At 49.6% G+C, this 17245-nt stretch overlaps 2 protein-coding genes across 4 annotated transcripts in view; one reads left to right on the forward strand and one right to left on the reverse strand.

Annotated features, from left to right (window-relative positions):
* Nucleotides 1-8559, forward strand: part of DDB2 (damage specific DNA binding protein 2) — a 21033-nt gene extending 12474 nt beyond the window's left edge. Inside the window, exons 5-12 of one of the 2 annotated variants that reach the window (XM_030331286.1) lie at nt 3791-3936; nt 5255-5354; nt 5443-5620; nt 5946-6088; nt 6319-6408; nt 7498-7662; nt 7807-7852; nt 8163-8559. In XM_030331286.1, the coding sequence (XP_030187146.1) occupies nt 3791-3936; nt 5255-5354; nt 5443-5620; nt 5946-6088; nt 6319-6408; nt 7498-7662; nt 7807-7852; nt 8163-8209 (915 nt within the window). In that variant the 3' untranslated portion in view covers nt 8210-8559. The remainder of the gene's footprint in view (nt 1-3790; nt 3937-5254; nt 5355-5442; nt 5621-5945; nt 6089-6318; nt 6409-7497; nt 7663-7806; nt 7853-8162) is intronic. The other variant, XM_030331285.1, reaches the window with a different exon arrangement.
* ACP2 (acid phosphatase 2, lysosomal) lies at nt 7698-16536 on the reverse strand. Of its 2 annotated transcripts, none has more exons than XM_030331290.2 (11): nt 16409-16536; nt 15732-15827; nt 15341-15427; nt 14113-14265; nt 13906-14004; nt 13738-13827; nt 13156-13288; nt 12289-12371; nt 12051-12157; nt 11762-11937; nt 7698-9558 (listed from the first exon to the last, which is right to left on the reverse strand). In XM_030331290.2, exons 1-11 carry the CDS (start codon nt 16520-16522, stop codon nt 9425-9427), a joined length of 1272 nt encoding a protein of 423 aa, XP_030187150.1. In that variant the 5' UTR covers nt 16523-16536; the 3' UTR covers nt 7698-9424. The 2 variants fall into 2 exon arrangements, with proteins under 2 accessions (XP_030187150.1, XP_030187151.1); XM_030331291.1 differs by having other exon boundaries at nt 8643-9558; nt 13156-13246.
* Between the last annotated feature and the right edge of the window lie 709 nt (nt 16537-17245).

Below are 17245 nucleotides of genomic sequence, written 5' to 3' on the forward strand. Positions count from 1 at the left end.
TTGACATTCCCACCAGCAGTGTAGGAGGGCTTCAACTGCTCCACATCCTTAACAACATTTGTGGGTTTTTTTCCAGCTTTATTGAGGTATAATTGATGAATAAAAATTGTGCATATTTAAGGTGTACAGTGTGAAGTTTTAACATATATGTACTTGCAAATGATTACCACGGTCAAGCTAATTCATCACCTCACATATTACCTTGTGTGCGTGCAGCGAGCTGAGAACATTTAAGATCAACTCTCTTAGTAAATTTCAAACATATAACATACTGTTAATAACTGTCGTCACCGTGCTGTCCGTTAGAACTCCAGAACTTACTCATCCTGCATAATTGACACTCTGTACCTTGGATCAACATCTCCTCCAGCCCCAAGCCCCTAGGCAACCACCATTCTACTCAGCTTTTATGAGTTCTATCTCTTTAGAGTCCACATATAAGTAAGATCATGCAGTATTTGTCTTTCTGTGTCTGACTTATTTCGCTTAGCATAGCATCCTCCTGGTTCATCCTGGTTGTCACAAATGGCAGGATTTCCTTCTTTTTAAAGGCTCAATAATATTCCATTTGTATACATACAACATTTTCTGTATCTCTTCATCTGTCTACAGACACTGAGGTTGTTTTCCTATCTTGGCTACTGTGAATAATGCTGCAGTGAACACAGGAGGGACGATAACACTTTGAGAAGCTTATTTCATTTCCTTTGGATATATACCCAGAAGTGGGATTACTGGATCACATGGTATTTCTAAATTTTCTGAGGAACCCCCATGCTGTTTTCTGCAGTGCCTCTACCAACTTACATTCCCATCAACAGTGTACAAGAGTACCTTGTTCTCTACCCCTTTGCTGGTACCTGTTATCTTCTGTTGTTTCGATAATAGCATTCTTTTTTTTCTTTTAGTGTTTGTTTATTTATTTATTTTTGAAAGAGAGAGAGTGAGTTGGGGAGGGGCAGAGAGAGAGGGAGACACAGAATCTGAAGCAGGCTCCAGGCTCTGAGCTGTCAGCACAGAGCCCAAAGCAGGGCGCGAAATCACAAACCATGAGATCATGACCTGAGCCGAAGTCAGTGCTTAACCAACTGAGCCACCCAGGTGCCCCTGATAATAGCTATTCTAGCAAGTTTAAGGTGATATAGCTCATTGTAGTTTTGATTTGCATTTCCCTGATGTCAGGGTTAGTGATGTTGAGCACCTTTGCACATACCTGTTGGCCATTTGTGTGTCTTCTTTGGAGAAATGTCTATTTAGGTCCTTTGCCCATTGTTTAACTAGGTTATTTGGGGGAGATTTTTGGTTTTTGCTATAGAGTTCCTTATATTTTTTTATATTAACTTCTTATCGGATACAGTATGTGAATATTTTCTCCCATTTTATGGGTTGTCTTTTCACCACCTGTAATTGTCTTTTTTTTTTAATGTTTATTTATTTTGAGAGAGAGCATGAGCACGGGAGGGGCAGAGAGAGAGGGGGAGAGAGAATCCCAAGCAGGCTTTGCATTATTAGCACAGAGCCTGATGTGGAGCTTGATCTCACAAACTGAATCATGACCTGAGCTGAAATCAAGAGTCAGATGCTTAACCAACTGAGTCACCCAGACATCCCTAATTGTCTATCTTTTTTATTATAGCCATCCCAGAGGGTGTGAAATAGTATCTCATGATGACTAATGATGTTGAGCATCTTTTCATGTGCTCCTGGCCATTTGCATGTCTTTGGGAAAATGTCTGTTCAAATCCTTTGTCCATTTTAAAATTAGGTCTATTTTTAAAAATGTGTTTTAATCACAATTATTTTGTGTGCGTAGGTATGTATGTATGTATTTAAGTAGGGTCCATGCCCAGCATCAGGCTTGAACTCATGACCCCAAGATCAGGAGTCAGATGTTCCACCGACTGAGCCAGCCAGGTGCCTAATCACAATTATTTTAAAGCCTATATATAACAGCTCCAATATCTTTATCTCCTGTATCTTTCATATGTTGTTTTTTCCTCTTCGTTTTTGTTTATTTGGCCTTATCTTCTGACATGCCGGATGATTTTAGATGTAATGCCAAATATTGCATATGAAAACTTGTAGAGATAATTTTGAGTTTTGGGTGGTGATGTTTTCCTCTAGAGACAATTTTTTTTTCTCCATCAGATCATCTTAATCCAATGAGTTTAAAATTATTTGAATCTGGACTTCAGGTTTTGTGAAGGTCAGGCTATTTCTAGTTTGCTCTTATTTCGAGAGTGTCTAGGATCTTAACTAAAAGCTGGGGTTTTTTTCTAAGACCTCTCCTTCTTGGCAAGTCTGACCTCCAGTTCTGCCTCTCTTGCCGTGTGAGACTGGCAAAACCGCAGCCCAGCTTCTCAGCCTTGAAGCCACCTACCACTTTCATATCAGCTTGTCTGCAGTTTGGTTTCTCTCCTTCAAAGCCACAGCCTTCTAATCTGCATAGACCTCAAGGGGTAAAGCAGCATCCAAACGTCAGGTCCATCTTTCTGCTTCTTTCTCTGGGATGTTGGTCTTCAAGTCCTGGATGCCTTGATAGCTCTCCATTGACTTCAGAAACTTTTCTTTAAAGACATTTATTTTGGAGGTGCCTGGGTGGCTCAGTCGGTTGAGCATCTGACTCTTGATTTCGGCTCAGGTCATGATCTCACGGCTTGAGAGATCGAGCCCCGCGTCGGGCTCTGCACTGACAGAGAGCGCGGAGCCTGCTTGGGATTCTCTTTCTTCCTCCCTCTCTGTCCCTCCCCTGCATGCATGCTCGCTCTCTCTCTCAAAATAAATAAATATTAAAAAAAAAAAAAAAAGCAAACACGGTGAAGCCTTAGTGAGCACAGGACTCAACTGTTGGGAGCAGAAGATTATCACAGCAGTAAGTGTTTGGCGGACCATCGTCACCTTTATAGAGGAGATAGGACGTGCCAGTTAGCATGCTGAGTGAGCCCAGTGGATGTCGTGTAAGAGGCCTTGTACAGGTCTGTGAGGCTGGGATAGCGGCAGCTTAAGAAGTAGAGAAGGGGCTCTTGAGGGTGTAAAGTTCTTAAAACTGTGCCTGATACATAAGAAGCACTTAATAAGGTTATGTTTTTTGATGTTATGATTATTTTCATCATCATTGTTTGGAATATCTGGATAAAATAGGAAGGAGTTCAGATCTGACTCCTGCCCACCTAATCCAGGCACTGTTCCGAGCTGAAGCTCTTCTAAAGAGCACTGGGCAATAAACAAACCATGGTACATCCACATAATGGAATGCTTGGCAATAAAATGGAATGAGCTCTGGGTATACATAGTAACTTGGGTGCATCTCAGGGGCATTATGCTGAGTGAGATGAATACTGTATGATTCACTTATACGACAATCTATTAAAGGCAAAACCATAGCACAGTGATAGAGAACAGATCCACAGTGGCCGAGGGGTGACAGGAGGAGAAGGGGTGTGACCATGAGGGGAGAGCACAGGGGGCTTTTTTGAGGGGATGGAACTGTTCTGCATCCTGATTTGGGTGGTGGTTATTCAAATCTATACTCTTGTGTTTTCACATCCATAGAAGTGTGTGGTAAAAACAACCAAATGTACCGTATGTTAATTTTTTTTTTAATTCCATTAAAACTAAAACCTTAAGTCATGAAGAGTCCCATGGAGCACATGCCTGCGTCCAGGCCTCTCGGCTGGCCTGGCCGCATGTGCTGCCTGCCCGGCTGTCTGGTCGGCAGACTCCGTGCACCCAGGCCTCATCCTTCTCCTGGGCCATCTTCACTCACTGCTTTTTCTCTTCCTTATGTTAGATTGGAGCTGGAGGGAGCGTCACTGGGCTGAAGTTTAACCCTCTTGATACCAACCAGTTTTTCACCTCCTCAATGGAGGGAACAACTAGGCTGCAAGACTTTAAAGGCAACACGCTCCGAGTGTTTACCAGCTCAGACACCTGCAAGTGAGTGGCTTCACTAGGAGGGAAAGGGCTTCTAGGCTCTCGGTGTAGTTCTGACGAGAGCCTCTGGATCTCGTTTGTATTACCCAAACCTGGCACGGGAAAGACCAACAAGGTGGCAGCCCCTTTCCACCCTTCCCTCTCTTTCTGAGACTTTCTGTAGCTGCCTTTCTCTGTTCCAGGTGGGTTACTGCTTCGATGAGGTATTCTAGAACCTCAGCTCTTCTCAGAGAGGGAAGGGCTTCAGCTCTTCTGTAAGGCATTCATATATTAGACTAGACCTTGATTCTCACTAGTTAACATGGCATTGGCCTAGAAAGCCACTTTTAAAGGTTGGAGCAGGAACTAAGAATTTGAGATTTCATTCTCTACATCCCTGAGTTGTAATGACCCAACCACTTCTTTGATAGAAGCTTGAAGGGATAGAATTGTGCCCATAAAGCACTTTGGACTCCCCAAGGGCAAGTGGCTGGAGAAATTACAAAAGACGCGTCAGTTTGATTTCTAGCCAGAGACACGACTCTAACTGTTCTCTAAGGAATCAAGGGTGTGGAGGCTTTAACTAGCACTGGACATTATCCTAGGCTGCCCCACAGAGGTAAGAAATACCAAGCAATCAGGGCAAGTGATGGGATAGACTCAATTCCATGTTATTCTTCCACAAGAAACCCTCCCTCCGAAAGATATTTGTAGGGGATACAAAAGACACCGTAGCAAGGATTTGAGTGTTTGAGAGGAAAAATAGGAATCGGAGATCTCCTGGCTGGGCATTAGGATCCCTGAAGCAATCCCAACCCTTTGTCCTCAAGTAGTCCGAGAGGCAAAAGAGCAAGACAGAGCTCCTAAAATTGTGCTTTTTCCCCTAAATGCTCAGAAGAGGGCAGAAGTTCTTTTCTCGCCAGCTCTGACAACCGGAGCTGGGCAGTCCCTTTTTGATTTGTCATCTCCTTTGGCCCAGAGGGTAGAGAGTGAAGAGAGACACCAATAAACATGTCTTCCTCAAAACCCAGGGCTATAGGGGGCAGGCTGGCCTGGGGACTTGCCTAATGGCTCTAAGGGACAGCTTCTTAAGGACTCCTACCAGCTGAGGATCCTGGCCCCGACAGTAACTGGACAAATTTCTGAGCCTCATCACCCTCATGCCCTCTCTCTGGAAGGTAGACAAGTAAGAGTGTTCCCCACTGGGAGTCCGTGGTGAGACAATTATTCACTTATTCAACAAATACTGATTGGACATCTCTCCGTTAGACGTTAGAGCTGGAACAGTTAATGGCTCTTGCCTTTGTCCCCAAGAATCTTATAGCACAGTCTCTCCCTCCAGCATCTGGTTTTGCAGCCTGGATGTGTCTGCCAGAAGCCGAATGGTGGTCACAGGCGACAATGTGGGACATGTGATCCTGCTGAACATGGACGGCAGGGAGGTGCGTTCTCTGGAGCCCTGGTCTTCCCTTTCTTTCCCTTACCCCCCAGCCTCCCTGCACCCCACCTGAACCAAGCCCTTCTCTGCAGCTTTGGAATCTGAGAATGCACAAAAAGAAAGTGACCCATGTGGCTCTGAACCCATGCTGTGATTGGCTCCTGGCCACAGCCTCTGTGGACCAAACAGTGAAACTCTGGGACCTGCGCCAGGTTAAAGGGAAATCCAGCTGCCTCCACTCGCTGCTGCATAGCCATCCTGTCAACGCAGGTGTGATATATCAGACCTCATCCTTCCTGCAGACGGTGCCTATCCAACCATTTCTGGGGTCTCCCCTCAACATTTAGAAGCTGCTAGGCCAAACCCTTTACCCTGATAGCATCAACCAAGTTGATATCTTGGAAACTTTCTGAAACTAGTGGTCCCAAACAGCTGCTAAGTTTCTAGAATGTTTTTGTTCACAGTCCAGATTCACCTCCTCCCTTCCACCCGGGGTCTAGAGAGGAGTGGGAAAGAGGGCGCCCCTGCAGAAGGCCTGTACCAGCCAGGACAAGGGCCTGTGGTTCCTTCAGTTCTGGGGCTTTTCACTCGCCAGCTTGTTTCAGTCCTGACGGAGCCCAGCTCCTGACCACTGACCAGAAGAGTGAGCTCCGGGTTTACTCGGCCTCCCAGTGGGACTGCCCCCCAAGCCTGATCCCACACCCTCACCGCCACTTCCAGCACCTGACGCCCATCAAGGTAAGTGATGAAGACAGGGAGCTATGACATGGGGATAGACTGGGTCTGCCCAAGGTAGAGAAAGGCCAGATCTGGAATCCCTAATCCCAGATCTCATCTTGCACCCACACAAAGCAGTCTCTTCTCCCCTGGCTCTCTCTCTCTTTGTCCCTTCTGTCCCCCTTCTACAATCCCACTTTGCTGGGTTCTGTCTGCTGTAAGCTCTTTTCCTGTTTTTGTTTTTTTTTCAGCCCAGCCTATCTCCCTGCTGTTCTGCCCTCAAACTTCAGTTCCTGCTGACCTCAGCCTTGCTAATGACTTCTCCAGTCTCAGCCCCCAAGGTTTTTATGGTCTTGAAGTCTTCTGATTGCTTCCTGCCCATGCCCCCAGGCAGCCTCAGCTCTGCCCATTACTCTGCTCTCCTGCTTTGTGTTCTTTTATAGAACCACAGCCTTTCTTCAGACCTCCAGGTTTCATGCCTGTACTTTTCATCAAGACAGCATAGTGGTGGGGGCGCCAGCCTCAGGCAGGCTGACAACCTCCGGTTAGAATCCTTGGGCAAGCTGCTTGAATTTTGGGTCTTGGTTTCCTCATCTCTAAAAAGGGAATAATAGTATCTGACCGATAGGGTTGTTGGAAGAATCAGTATACCTAAAGCACATGCCCAGTGCCTGGTAAGTACTACATAAACAGTGATGATTTAGTATTAGGGAGGCTCCCACGTACCTCAAATCCAACCCAAGCTCTTAAGAACAAGCATTCATCACTGGCTGGTTCCCATTGATCCATGTGTCATCTCCCACTTTGTAACCAGCCAGGCCAATTTCTAGCTTCCCAGGTGGGCTTGTGACATGTCCAAGCCGTGGCATGTACCACCTTGTCCTTCCCGCTAACCATGTCTTTCCGCCTTCAAAACTCCCTTGAGATTTCTTAGGAAAATCCCACCTGTCATTCCAGCTAACTGCCAGATTTGTTTTGAGTGGGGTAATCTGGGGAACATAGGTTTCTTTCCCTTTCTTGGCCATAAGCCATCTCCTGCTCAACTCTTTATCGTTCACATTGATGGAGGGATTACTTCAGAACTTCCATCCTATTTGGTTTTTGGTTACCAGAGACTTTTCGCTTTGTTGTAGGCTTACCTCTTTGGTTAATGTCTGGGTAAAGCTGATGTTAAAACATTGATCAGTTGGTATGATCTCAGGAAGTGCAAAAGAGAAAGAAGGCCTGAAGGTGTCCCAAGGTCCAGAGAGGCCAATTTGGGATTAAAAATTTGGGACGGTAGATGCACATACAATAGTTTCATGTGGGTCTGATCTCCATTATTAAATTGCTGGCAACTGTATTAACAACTGTTAGTGACAAAAAGTACTTTTGATGTCCCTCTTGATAGTGCTCTGCATTTACTCTCATGACAACTCTTCATCTCCTAGGCAACCTGGCATCCTCGGTACAACCTCATTGTTGTGGGCCGATACCCAGATCCTAATTTCAAAAGTTGTACCCCCCATGAATTAAGGACCATTGATGTGTTTGATGGAAGCTCAGGGAAGATGATGTATCAGCTCTATGACCCAGAATCTTCTGGTATCATTTCGGTGAGGTTTGGGCCCTCAAATAATGATGGGAGGAAGCAGGGATTCAACCTACTTTATTGACCAAAAACGACCAGAAATTTATCCTCATGTGCCCTTCTCCCAGTACCTCAATCTCTCCTCATGCTTATGCCCTTGTCTCTGCAGCTCAATGAGTTCAATCCCATGGGGGACACACTGGCCTCTCTGATGGGTGAGTGAAGTGGTTATATCTCAGACTGGCCAAGCCCTATCCTACTCCCCAAGGTTGAGTGCAGGCTCTCCTCAGCTTAGCCCTACCAGTCACCCCAGGGTAGGAGTCAGTAAAGAAGACTACCAGGAGACCGTGGACTCTTTGGCCTGGGCCCTCCATGCCTCTTGCCTTTGTCCTGGTCATGGCAATGCCTGGCTGCTGTCCAATTTCCTGGTATTTCCTTACCAAGTCCTAGGTTCCCTGGGCCAACCCCAAGTTCTCAGAGACTGATAATGGAAGGTGCAAGTCAGACTGGTCTCACTCCTCCTAGGTTATCACATTCTCATTTGGAGCCAGGAAGCTGGGATGCGGAAATGAGACACATTAATGACGGTGTGGGCCAAGCAAGGGCTTGGAGCCACCTGAGAACAAATCCTGTGAGAAGAGGCGGCTATGTGTTAAAGGGCCAAAGGTATCCAAGTCTTAGGGTCGGAGCAGGGACACTGTGGCATGGGACACTGTGGGACTGGGACACTGGCATGTTACTGCTCTGGACTTAGATCCAGAAACTTCTCCAGAGTTGGTGCCCCAGGTGCCCCAAGGGTCCTTGCTATTATCTAGCCTGGGGCCAAGGTACTTTTCTTTGACGTGCAGTGGTAGAGTGATCAGGTAGTGGTTTTCAGTTTGTGCTCACTATTGACATGGCCAATAAAACCATACCCAACTGAGCTTCTGAGTGGATTTTACAGCACTGATCTGGTCAAAGGGCTCCTTGGGCCCCCCAAAATGAAGAAAAGGCACAGAAACAGCACTGAGTCTAAAACTTTCATTCTCTGGACGCTGCCTTAGCCCTATTCTGGGCCACAGCCACAAGCTGTCCAGCTTACAACCTACATTTACCTCTGGTCCCTAGAGACCCCAGCCTAGCCGACTGGGATAGTAGTGTCACAACTGTACAACTCACTCCCCTCCCCCCCCCCCCAGTACAAACACCCTTCTGACCTGCTCCAGCTGCAGGGTGACAAAGGTGCCTGAAGCATTATGTCTGACTCTAATGGTGGCTTCAGGGGGACAAAGGAAAACTTGGCTGGCTGGCCTTTGAGTGATCCAGCTCCTTAGTGGCCAATGTTTGTACGCCCAATGTTGTGCAGTTTTTCCCACTAAAATAAGCACTGAGAGGCAAGACTGTGTCCCCTGAACCATTTGCCAAAGACTCCAAGCTGGAAGAGAGAGCAAGGCTTGATTGGCGGGGGCAAGGCGATCAAGCACCAACTCCTTCAGTTTTTCAATCCCAGGTCCTGAGTGAAACTTGGATACTTGTCTACACTTCTAGTCCTTCGGAAGCATGGCGGAGGCAAGTCTTGTTTGAAGAAAGCCAAAGTCCAACATAGTACTTGGTAAACAGGAGGCACACGAATGTTGAGCGACAGGTGCCATGGGCCAAGCCGAGCCCCACTTGTTCATCTAGGTTAGGGTAATCAGAGGGAGGCCAACCCAGGGTCTCCTGTCCATGGGCTGGGGAGCAGCAATAGTTAGGAGCAAGGGCCCAGCCCACCTCCCCTAGGAGGCAGAGGGAAGGGGGCTGAGTGGTTGTCAGGCATGATCCTCCCCATCTGCGACATGGCGGTAGCCCGGAGGCTGGGCCTGCATCCGGAAGAGGACAGTGAGGAGCAGCACTATGAGAAGGAAGAGGATGGAGCCGCATACAGCCAAGGCCACGATCACCTCTGAGCACAGGTTGGGGAGGGGGACAGAAAGGTCACGTCAGTATTCCTCCAACAAATATTTGATTGTCTACCGTATACCACGTGCTCTTCTTACAATGGGGATATATCTAGGTCAGTGATAAATGGTAGAAAGAAAGACAAACCAAACTAAGGGGAAAAGGATGGAAAGGTAGGTCAGTCAGGGAACGGATCACTGAGGAAATGACAATCTGACCAGAGACCTGGAGTCCCTGAGATGCTCAGATATGAGAGAAGAGGGTCTGGGGGCAGGGACAGAGGGGATGAGTAGACAAGAAGCAAATACAAAAGGCCCTGATGGGGAAATAAGTTTGGCAAATTCTAGGATCAGCTAGAAAGCCAATATCACTATAGCAGAGTGAGGGGCAAGTAGGAGATCAGCACTGAGGATCAGACCAAGAAGGGCCTGGAAGGCCATGAGAAAGAACTTGGATTTTGTTCCAAATGTCATGGGAAGCCACCGGAAGATTCTGAGAAGGGTAGTGATGTCAACTGATTTATGTTTTAAAAAAATTAACTCGGGGGGGGCGCCTGGGTGGCGCAGTCGGTTAAGCGTCCGACTTCAGCCAGGTCACGATCTCGCGGTCCGTGAGTTCGAGCCCCACGTCGGGCTCTGGGCTGATGGCTCAGAGCCTGGAGCCTATTTCCGATTCTGTGTCTCCCTCTCTCTCTGCCCCTCCCCCGTTCATGCTCTGTCTCTCTCTGTCCCAAAAATAAATAAACATTGAAAAAAAAAAAATTAAAAAAAAAAAAAATTAACTCGGGATGCCTTGGTGGCTCAGTCTGTTGACTCTGACTCCTGGTTTTGGCTCATATCGTGATCTCACAGTTAGTGGGATTGAGCCCCGAGTCAGGCTCTGCACTGACAGCAAGGCGCCTGCTTGGGATTCTCTCTCTCTCTCTCTCTCTCTCTCTCTCTCTTGAAATAAATACATGAAACATCAAAAAAAAAAAAAATTAACTCTGTGGTACTGTGAGACTGGTAGGTACAAGAAGAGAGTCAGAAAGAACAGTGGGAAACTTTTCAGTAGTGTAGGCAAGAGATGAGCGCAGATCAGACCAGGGAGGCAAGAGGATGTATTTTAAAGGTTGAGCCGATGGGATCTGCTAGTGGACTGGATGTGGGGTCTGAGAAAGAGGGTATTCAAGATGACTCTTAGGGTTACACTCCACAACTAGGTGACTAATGTGGCATTTGCTAAGATGGGCAAGACTGGAGGAAGAGTGGATTTAGGGGCAAGAGTGTTTGGTTTCAGACACAGCAGCTTTGAGATGTTCTAGCTGACCTCCATGGAGAGACCTCCAATCAGCAGTCAGATATGTGAGTCGGTAGCTCAGAGAAAAGGTCATGAATCTGAGTCATAAGAGGATGGAACTCTGCATGGAGGTGGTATGTAAAGCCATGAGGTTGGATGGGATTGTTTTGGGAGTGTGCACACATGGGGAAGGGCCAGGGTGAGCCCTGGGCCAACCACTGTTTAGTCAGGAGAAAAAGCCAGTAAGGAAGCTACCTGTAAGTCAGAAGAAAAAGCAGAGAAGCCAAGGAAGTGTCTAAGGAAGGACTGACCGATTACATCATGCCCCTGAGAGATGAGAGAAGCTAAGAATTGGTCACTGGCTTTGGTAAGAGGAGGTAATTGGTCCTTTACAAAAGTGGCTTCACTGGTGTGGAAGGTGACACAAGCCTATCTATCGGGAGTCTGACAGAACAGGCACTGAAAAAGCAAACCAGGAAGGATTCCACTTTCATAGGGAACAGAGAAACAGTGGTGGCTGGAGGAAGATGGTGCCCTGAGAGGTCTTTGTAAGGCTCTCAAGGAGGGACTGACCCAGTAGAGAGAAAACACTAAGGCTCCAGAAGTCTCTGTGGAGGTGAGAAGAGATGGACCCGGAGCACAAGTGCAGAGATTGGCCTCAGGTAGCAGCTTACAGCAGCAAGTAAGCGGGAAGATCTGCTGGTTGCAGGATGAGCCCAGGCTCTCCTGGCTACCGTTATTTTCTCAGTGACCTGAGAAGTGAGGGCATCGCCTGAGAGTGAGGAATGGAGAGAAGGTGAGCAATGGTGTCAGGGTGGTCTAGGGAAATGCAGTGAGATGGCTGGAAGGGCAGCAACTCTCGGGAGACCGGTGGGCAGGAAACGAAGGTTGTTTTGGGAGATTACTAGTGGAGGCAGGCAGCCACTCACCCGTGTCTGCAGGCCCGCTCGCCAGCTGGCATTCTTGCTGCCAATCCTTGGGCACGACGGGCTCTGTGAGGTGAAGGAAGTCCTGCAGGGGGCAGCGGTGAGGGCAGCCAGGCAGGATCAGCGGCCAGGGAGCCTTGTTACTCTCATTCCGAAAGTACATCTCCACTGAGAAATTCCTGAGGGTTGACAGGAGAGGCGATGGAAGCTGCTCAGCGGGCCTATAACTGAGTGCTTGGGCTGCCACAGCCTCCACGCAATTGCCCCTCCGGAGGGCAGACTGTCCACTCACCCATTATCTTCCTGGTACAGTTCAAATATGTGGCAGGAGGCGTAGGGGGCTTGTTCCCCATTGTAGACATCCAGTGCCATTTGCAGAGCAACTAGGGTGGTGTCGTGCTGTAACAGAGAGGAGCTCCTTGTCAGCCCTCCTCACCTAACCCCTGCCCCCCTCCCGCCCCAGGCACTGAACAGAGGAGACAGCCAGCTCTTTGGCCGACGTTCGCATGCTGGGGAGTATGGGAGCTTACCGCAGAGTAAACCAGCAGCTTAGGGAGTTGGGAAGAGGCTGCCATGAGGGTCAGGTTCTTCCGTATCTGAGCCAACAGGACTCCTAAGGAAGAAGAGATCCTGGTGTCAGTGGCTCCAGCTACCCCTGTCTTTTGATCAGACCTATCTGAGCCCCTTCACCCTCTGCTGGTCCTGGGTCTGATCACCTGCACAGGGAACTTTTAGGTACATGGGAACCATGCAGGAAACTCTTCAGCACCCCTGTTCTCTAAGAACTTTGAAACTTACAGAGAGAAGCAAGATAAAACAAGATATGTACATTTCAACAGATACAGAGATCTGCCTCTTTATAAGTGAGCTACGAGGTCCTGCCCATGTCTGAAGAATTACTCCAGTTTGGAACAGATATAAACTTAAGACTGCTTCAAAACCCATAAGATGGTGGCAAATACGGGAGCTCTGCACATGCAGGCTCTGAAAACTACAGAGATGTCAGGAAGGTTTGACAGCTGGCCCTCCCTTGGGTGCTCAGACCAGGAAACTGGCGCATGTGTATTCTCAGCCTTCTTGCAAAGCGTTCCCTGGTGGGTTTCTGGAGGGAGGTATTCATTTAAGGGGACAGAAGGTCTCCTGACACGAGTGACTTAAGAAGATGAATGGCAGGAAAGAAGCACACAAACCTGACTGTGGTCGATCATACAGTGACAGAGGAGCTATAAGCATTTGGAGGGCGGGGGAAGGCTTTGGTGACTAATGGGAGGTCTGGTTCTGAATGGGCAGAGAAGACTATGGGGGGGAGAGGGAAGTGTGTGAGCAGCCTTCCAGAGCAGGTTGTTAATGCTGTAGGGTCCTGAGGAGGGAAGTGACATGCTGCTCTGGTCACTCACCCCCCTGAAGCCGGGCCTTCTCTGCCTGCTCGTAGATCCCGAAGAGGAAGCGGAAGCTGAAGTCCTTTAGCCGGCTCAGATGCTGCATGGTCTGGGGAGAGGCCCAGGGCGGCAGGACCAGCCCGTGTGTTTGCTGTGTATCGCAGCAGGCAGGTTAGCTCCCCAGGCCTAGGCCAGAGCCTCTCCGGGGACAGCTCTCTTCCCCAGCGGGAAGGTGCCTGTGTGTGTGTGAGGGAGGGAGAGGAGAGGAGAGGTGAGGCTGAGGGACTGGAACCAGGAGACATGGTGGACAGGACACAGGAAAGGAAGCTCAGGCACGAAAAGCGTGACTCAGCAGAATCTCGGATAGCACGAGAGTTCTGGGTGGAGAGGAGCAAGAACTGCTGACAGATAATAAACCATTTCCCACTCTGAGGTTCTTTTTCACCCATGAGGGAAGTTCCCTTGTTTTGCAAGAAGTGGCTTGCCTGGACCTCCCCAGTGGGAATGGTATCCAGGCATGATGTCCCACTTGTCCTGGTCCCCTGGGCCTGCCGAGGTGTGAGAGAAGAAAGGTCACACTGGGACCCTAAGTGGGCTCACCTCGCAGAAGAGTGTGTCATAGACATTCCAGACGGTCTCCAGCGTCAGGTCTGTAAGGCCTGTCTCGTTGGCCACCATATCCAGAAATTGCTATGAAAAAAGGATCAGGGGATGAGTCCTGCCCTGGGGAAAGGACAGCGTGATGACCTCCACCTCAGCCTCACTCACTGCATTCTGAATGATCTCATTCTGATACTCTGGCGTCTGTCGGGTCTCGTTCTGTAACTGCTCGTAACGGGGACACGGGCCCAACGGGAACTTCAGCAGCTGCAGAACAAAGTGGGGAAAACAGGCTGAGAAGGAGTCAGGGATCAGCCGGCCCATGGCCAGAGTTGTCCCTCTCACCGCCTCCAGGGAAGCGCTGGCCAGTCTTACCCTATCCTCAGTGATGGGCACAGTGTGAACGGGGATAGGTTGCCAAGAGATATTTGGGTTGAAGCGCTGTATCCCGTTGGGAGGGAAGAGTCCGGCCAGGTTGGCCTCAGCACTCATGAGCGTACGGTCAAAGTCTGTGCTTCGCACATAAACCTGCAGAGACAACAACACAAGTCTTACCTGTGGGGGTGGGATGGGGCAGCTTTGGCCCCTCATTGGGGCCTCAGGGGGAGAACCTGAACCTGTTCTTGATGGTTACCCGGCAGATGGTGGCCCCTGCTCCCCATCTCTGACCTTCCTCGTCCCTCTTCCCAGCAAAGGGCCAAATGCTCAGGTAGTGGCTAGCTGTCACCACTCTGTGAAGAACTCCTGTTGTAATGGCTCTAGTTCAAATGCCTTCCCAGTCCAAAGTATAAGGCTGTCAGTCAGTGAGGCTGTCAGGTCTATCTGTCTGCTTTCATAACAACGCCTATCTCCCTATCTAGACCAGAGTTCTTGAAGGCAGAAACTGTCTCCCACCACACACATATACCCCTTAATAAAGTAGCTTAGAGATCAGGGAGAGGAAATAGAGAACAGTTAATTGCTTGTGCAAAGGGAGGAGGAAGCAGTGGGGAGGGGCAAGACCAGGACAGAGCTGGCCCTCAAGGGAACAATAACATTGAGGACCCCACAGCCTGTGGTTGATAATGGTAACCAGAGGAACATTCATCGCCATCCCTGGGCTCTAGGAAGAGGGCTTCAAGAATCAGGAACACTTGCCAATCTTTCCTGACATGCCTTCTCTACATGTGTTCCCTCCTACCTTTACGTCTTGGCCCTGTGTGGTTTATCGTCTGTCACCCCCACCTCATTCTAAGCTCCACAAAAACAGAGATCATATCTGTGTGGTGCACCATTACACGCACAGTGCTGGCACAGCACTTTGCCCTTAGTAGGTACTCAGTAAGTGTTTTGGATGGAAAGTCGACGCTATTCCACAGAATCAGAAAAGACTTTGCCAGGCCCTAAAGTCTGAGATTGGATGCTTGATCAGTTTTGCCCCTTCCAAGTCAAGGAGGGGCAACTCGGCCTCTAGGACTCTGTTCTACACAGCTCTTGGATGTCGCGTCCTGTAGTTGTTACCAAAAACTCATGGCAGGAGGCCAGAGTGCCCCAGGCTTCCCGAGGGCAGGGGGTGAGGATAGTAGATTCCACTCCCCTTGCCTCTTGGAGCTCCCAGCCTTACCTCTTGCCGGTGGTAAGAGGTGTTGAGAAAGCCATGGTAGCGTTGCCGCAGAGCCTGGCCCAGCTCCCAATGCTGTAGCATCCCCTCCTGTGGGCAAACTCAAGAGTTAAGAGGGAAGGGACAGCTTGCAAGCCCACAGGGCTTAGGCACTATTGCTTTCCAAATTTACCCTGTCTGGAAGTAGGAGTGGGTTAATCTGATCACAGAAGTCATTTACTAAGTGGCTGATTGTATATGGCATCTGTCCTGGACACAGAGGAAAGTAAGTTTAAGGTCAAAGTCAGCACCCACATGGCAAATGAGAGTTTGGTGGAGCCCCAAGTTCTGTAGCCTGCTCTCGAGGTCACTCATTCTACAGCACGCCCTGAATGGAGGCTGGCTTGTGACCCACCTTAGTTAGCTGACCAAACCCCTGGGGCCACTCCTCTTCCTGATAGGGATCCTTGGGATATGTCTTCACTGGCGAACGGTCTCCATGTCGGTACAGCTGAGGAAAGAAAATGGTTTGCCTACAGGTCAGAGAGTTCCTCGATAGGGACAAAGAGCCCATCTCTCCCCTTGTTGGGGAGAGATGCCTTACTCCTTCTAGGAAGCCTTAACTCTACCCCCTGCAAAAGACCCCAACTCAGAAGTAACTTTGAACAGGTTCCAGAGATTCTAATTTGGCCAACCAACGCCACTGGAGACCATAAGAGAAGCCAAAGGTACAGATGGGAAAGGAAAGGAGAAATGAAAGCAATGCCGGGGATGGGGGGAGGGATGGGGGAAAAATCACCAAAGGCTTAAGGGTGAGTCCCTTTACCGTTCTACAACATCCCTGTCCCAAGACAGACTCACCGACCTATGCCCTGATATATAATTAATTACACCCTGCCTGTCCCCGAAAATAACTCGGGCTCCACATCAATTCCGAACTGGGCCCCCGACCCTCCAGGCCAGTCGTCTTGTCCTAAACCGGCTCCCGCTCCTCCAGATCCCGACCCCAGCACAAGCCCCGCCCCTCCCTCGAACAACCGGCCGTGCCCTTCCAGCTCTGGCAAGCCCTTTGGCCACCCCGTCTCTCATTACCAAGGTGACGAAGCGCAGACTCCGGGCCTGGGTGGGTGGCATCACTATCAGGTTCACGCCAAGAAGGAGCTGGAGAAGAGCTGCCCCGCTCCATGCAAACGGCCTGCCCGCCATCACCGCTGTAGACTATGCAGCAAATCGGCAGGAACCCGCTGCGTGGCACCTACAGCAGCCGCCCGGACGCACCCGTAAGGACACACGCCGGAAGTGCCTTCGCCGCCATCTTGGTAAAGGAGGGGCAGAGATGGTGGGAGAAGGAGGAATCTGGGAGGGAATGCGATGCGGCCGCGGCGGAGGAGCGTGGGAATGTAGCGCGACCTCGCGTGGCAGAAGGAGCTGAAGATCTCGTCTTGGTAAAGAGAGTCCTCAGCTCGGGTTGGCCTCTGCCACGGAGACCCTGTAACAAGGTGGCGCCTACTGTGTGCCGGTGTATGGGAGAGCGAGCGCCCCCTCGGGCCGGGGTGCCGCCCGTCCTGAGCTCAGAGCCACAGCCGCTGCAGAATTGGGGCAAGAGCTGGGAAGTGTAGGGCGCCCTTCTCCACGCCCCTGCCTTCTGGTGGAATTTGAGCCTTGGCCCTGTTCCCGGGAGAGGCCCTGTTTGGTGCAGGGCACAGAGTGTCAACAGTTCTTTGGACTCTCTGTGTCCTTGAGGTTGGTCCCAGTGTAGCCTACTTGCTCCTGCCTTTGAGCAAAGCTCCAAAAGACCCCTCACTTTCCCTTCCAGTCCTTTCCCTGCCCTCCCACCCGTCCACTTCCGAATTTTAGAGGTCTTCTAAGATGTCATGCCTCCTCCGAAAGGAATGTTGGACAGTGTGTTCAGACTTTGCAGAATCAAAG

Source organism: Lynx canadensis, chromosome D1 (assembly GCF_007474595.2).
Source record: "Lynx canadensis isolate LIC74 chromosome D1, mLynCan4.pri.v2, whole genome shotgun sequence".
Classification (NCBI taxonomy): domain Eukaryota; kingdom Metazoa; phylum Chordata; class Mammalia; order Carnivora; family Felidae; genus Lynx; species Lynx canadensis.

Bases quoted from the DNA above. Each gene is read 5' to 3' on its own strand.
- ACP2 (XM_030331290.2), bottom strand. From the start codon at position 16,522: ATGGCGGGCAGGCCGTTTGCATGGAGCGGGGCAGCTCTTCTCCAGCTC. The intron at 13,289-13,737 runs GTGAGCCCACTT...TGCGATACACAG, and splicing joins ATGACACACTCTTCTGCGAG to CAAACACACGGGCTGGTCCT. The intron at 9,559-11,761 runs GTGAGTGGCTGC...ACCTGTGCTCAG, and splicing joins GAGCGGGCCTGCAGACACGG to AGGTGATCGTGGCCTTGGCT.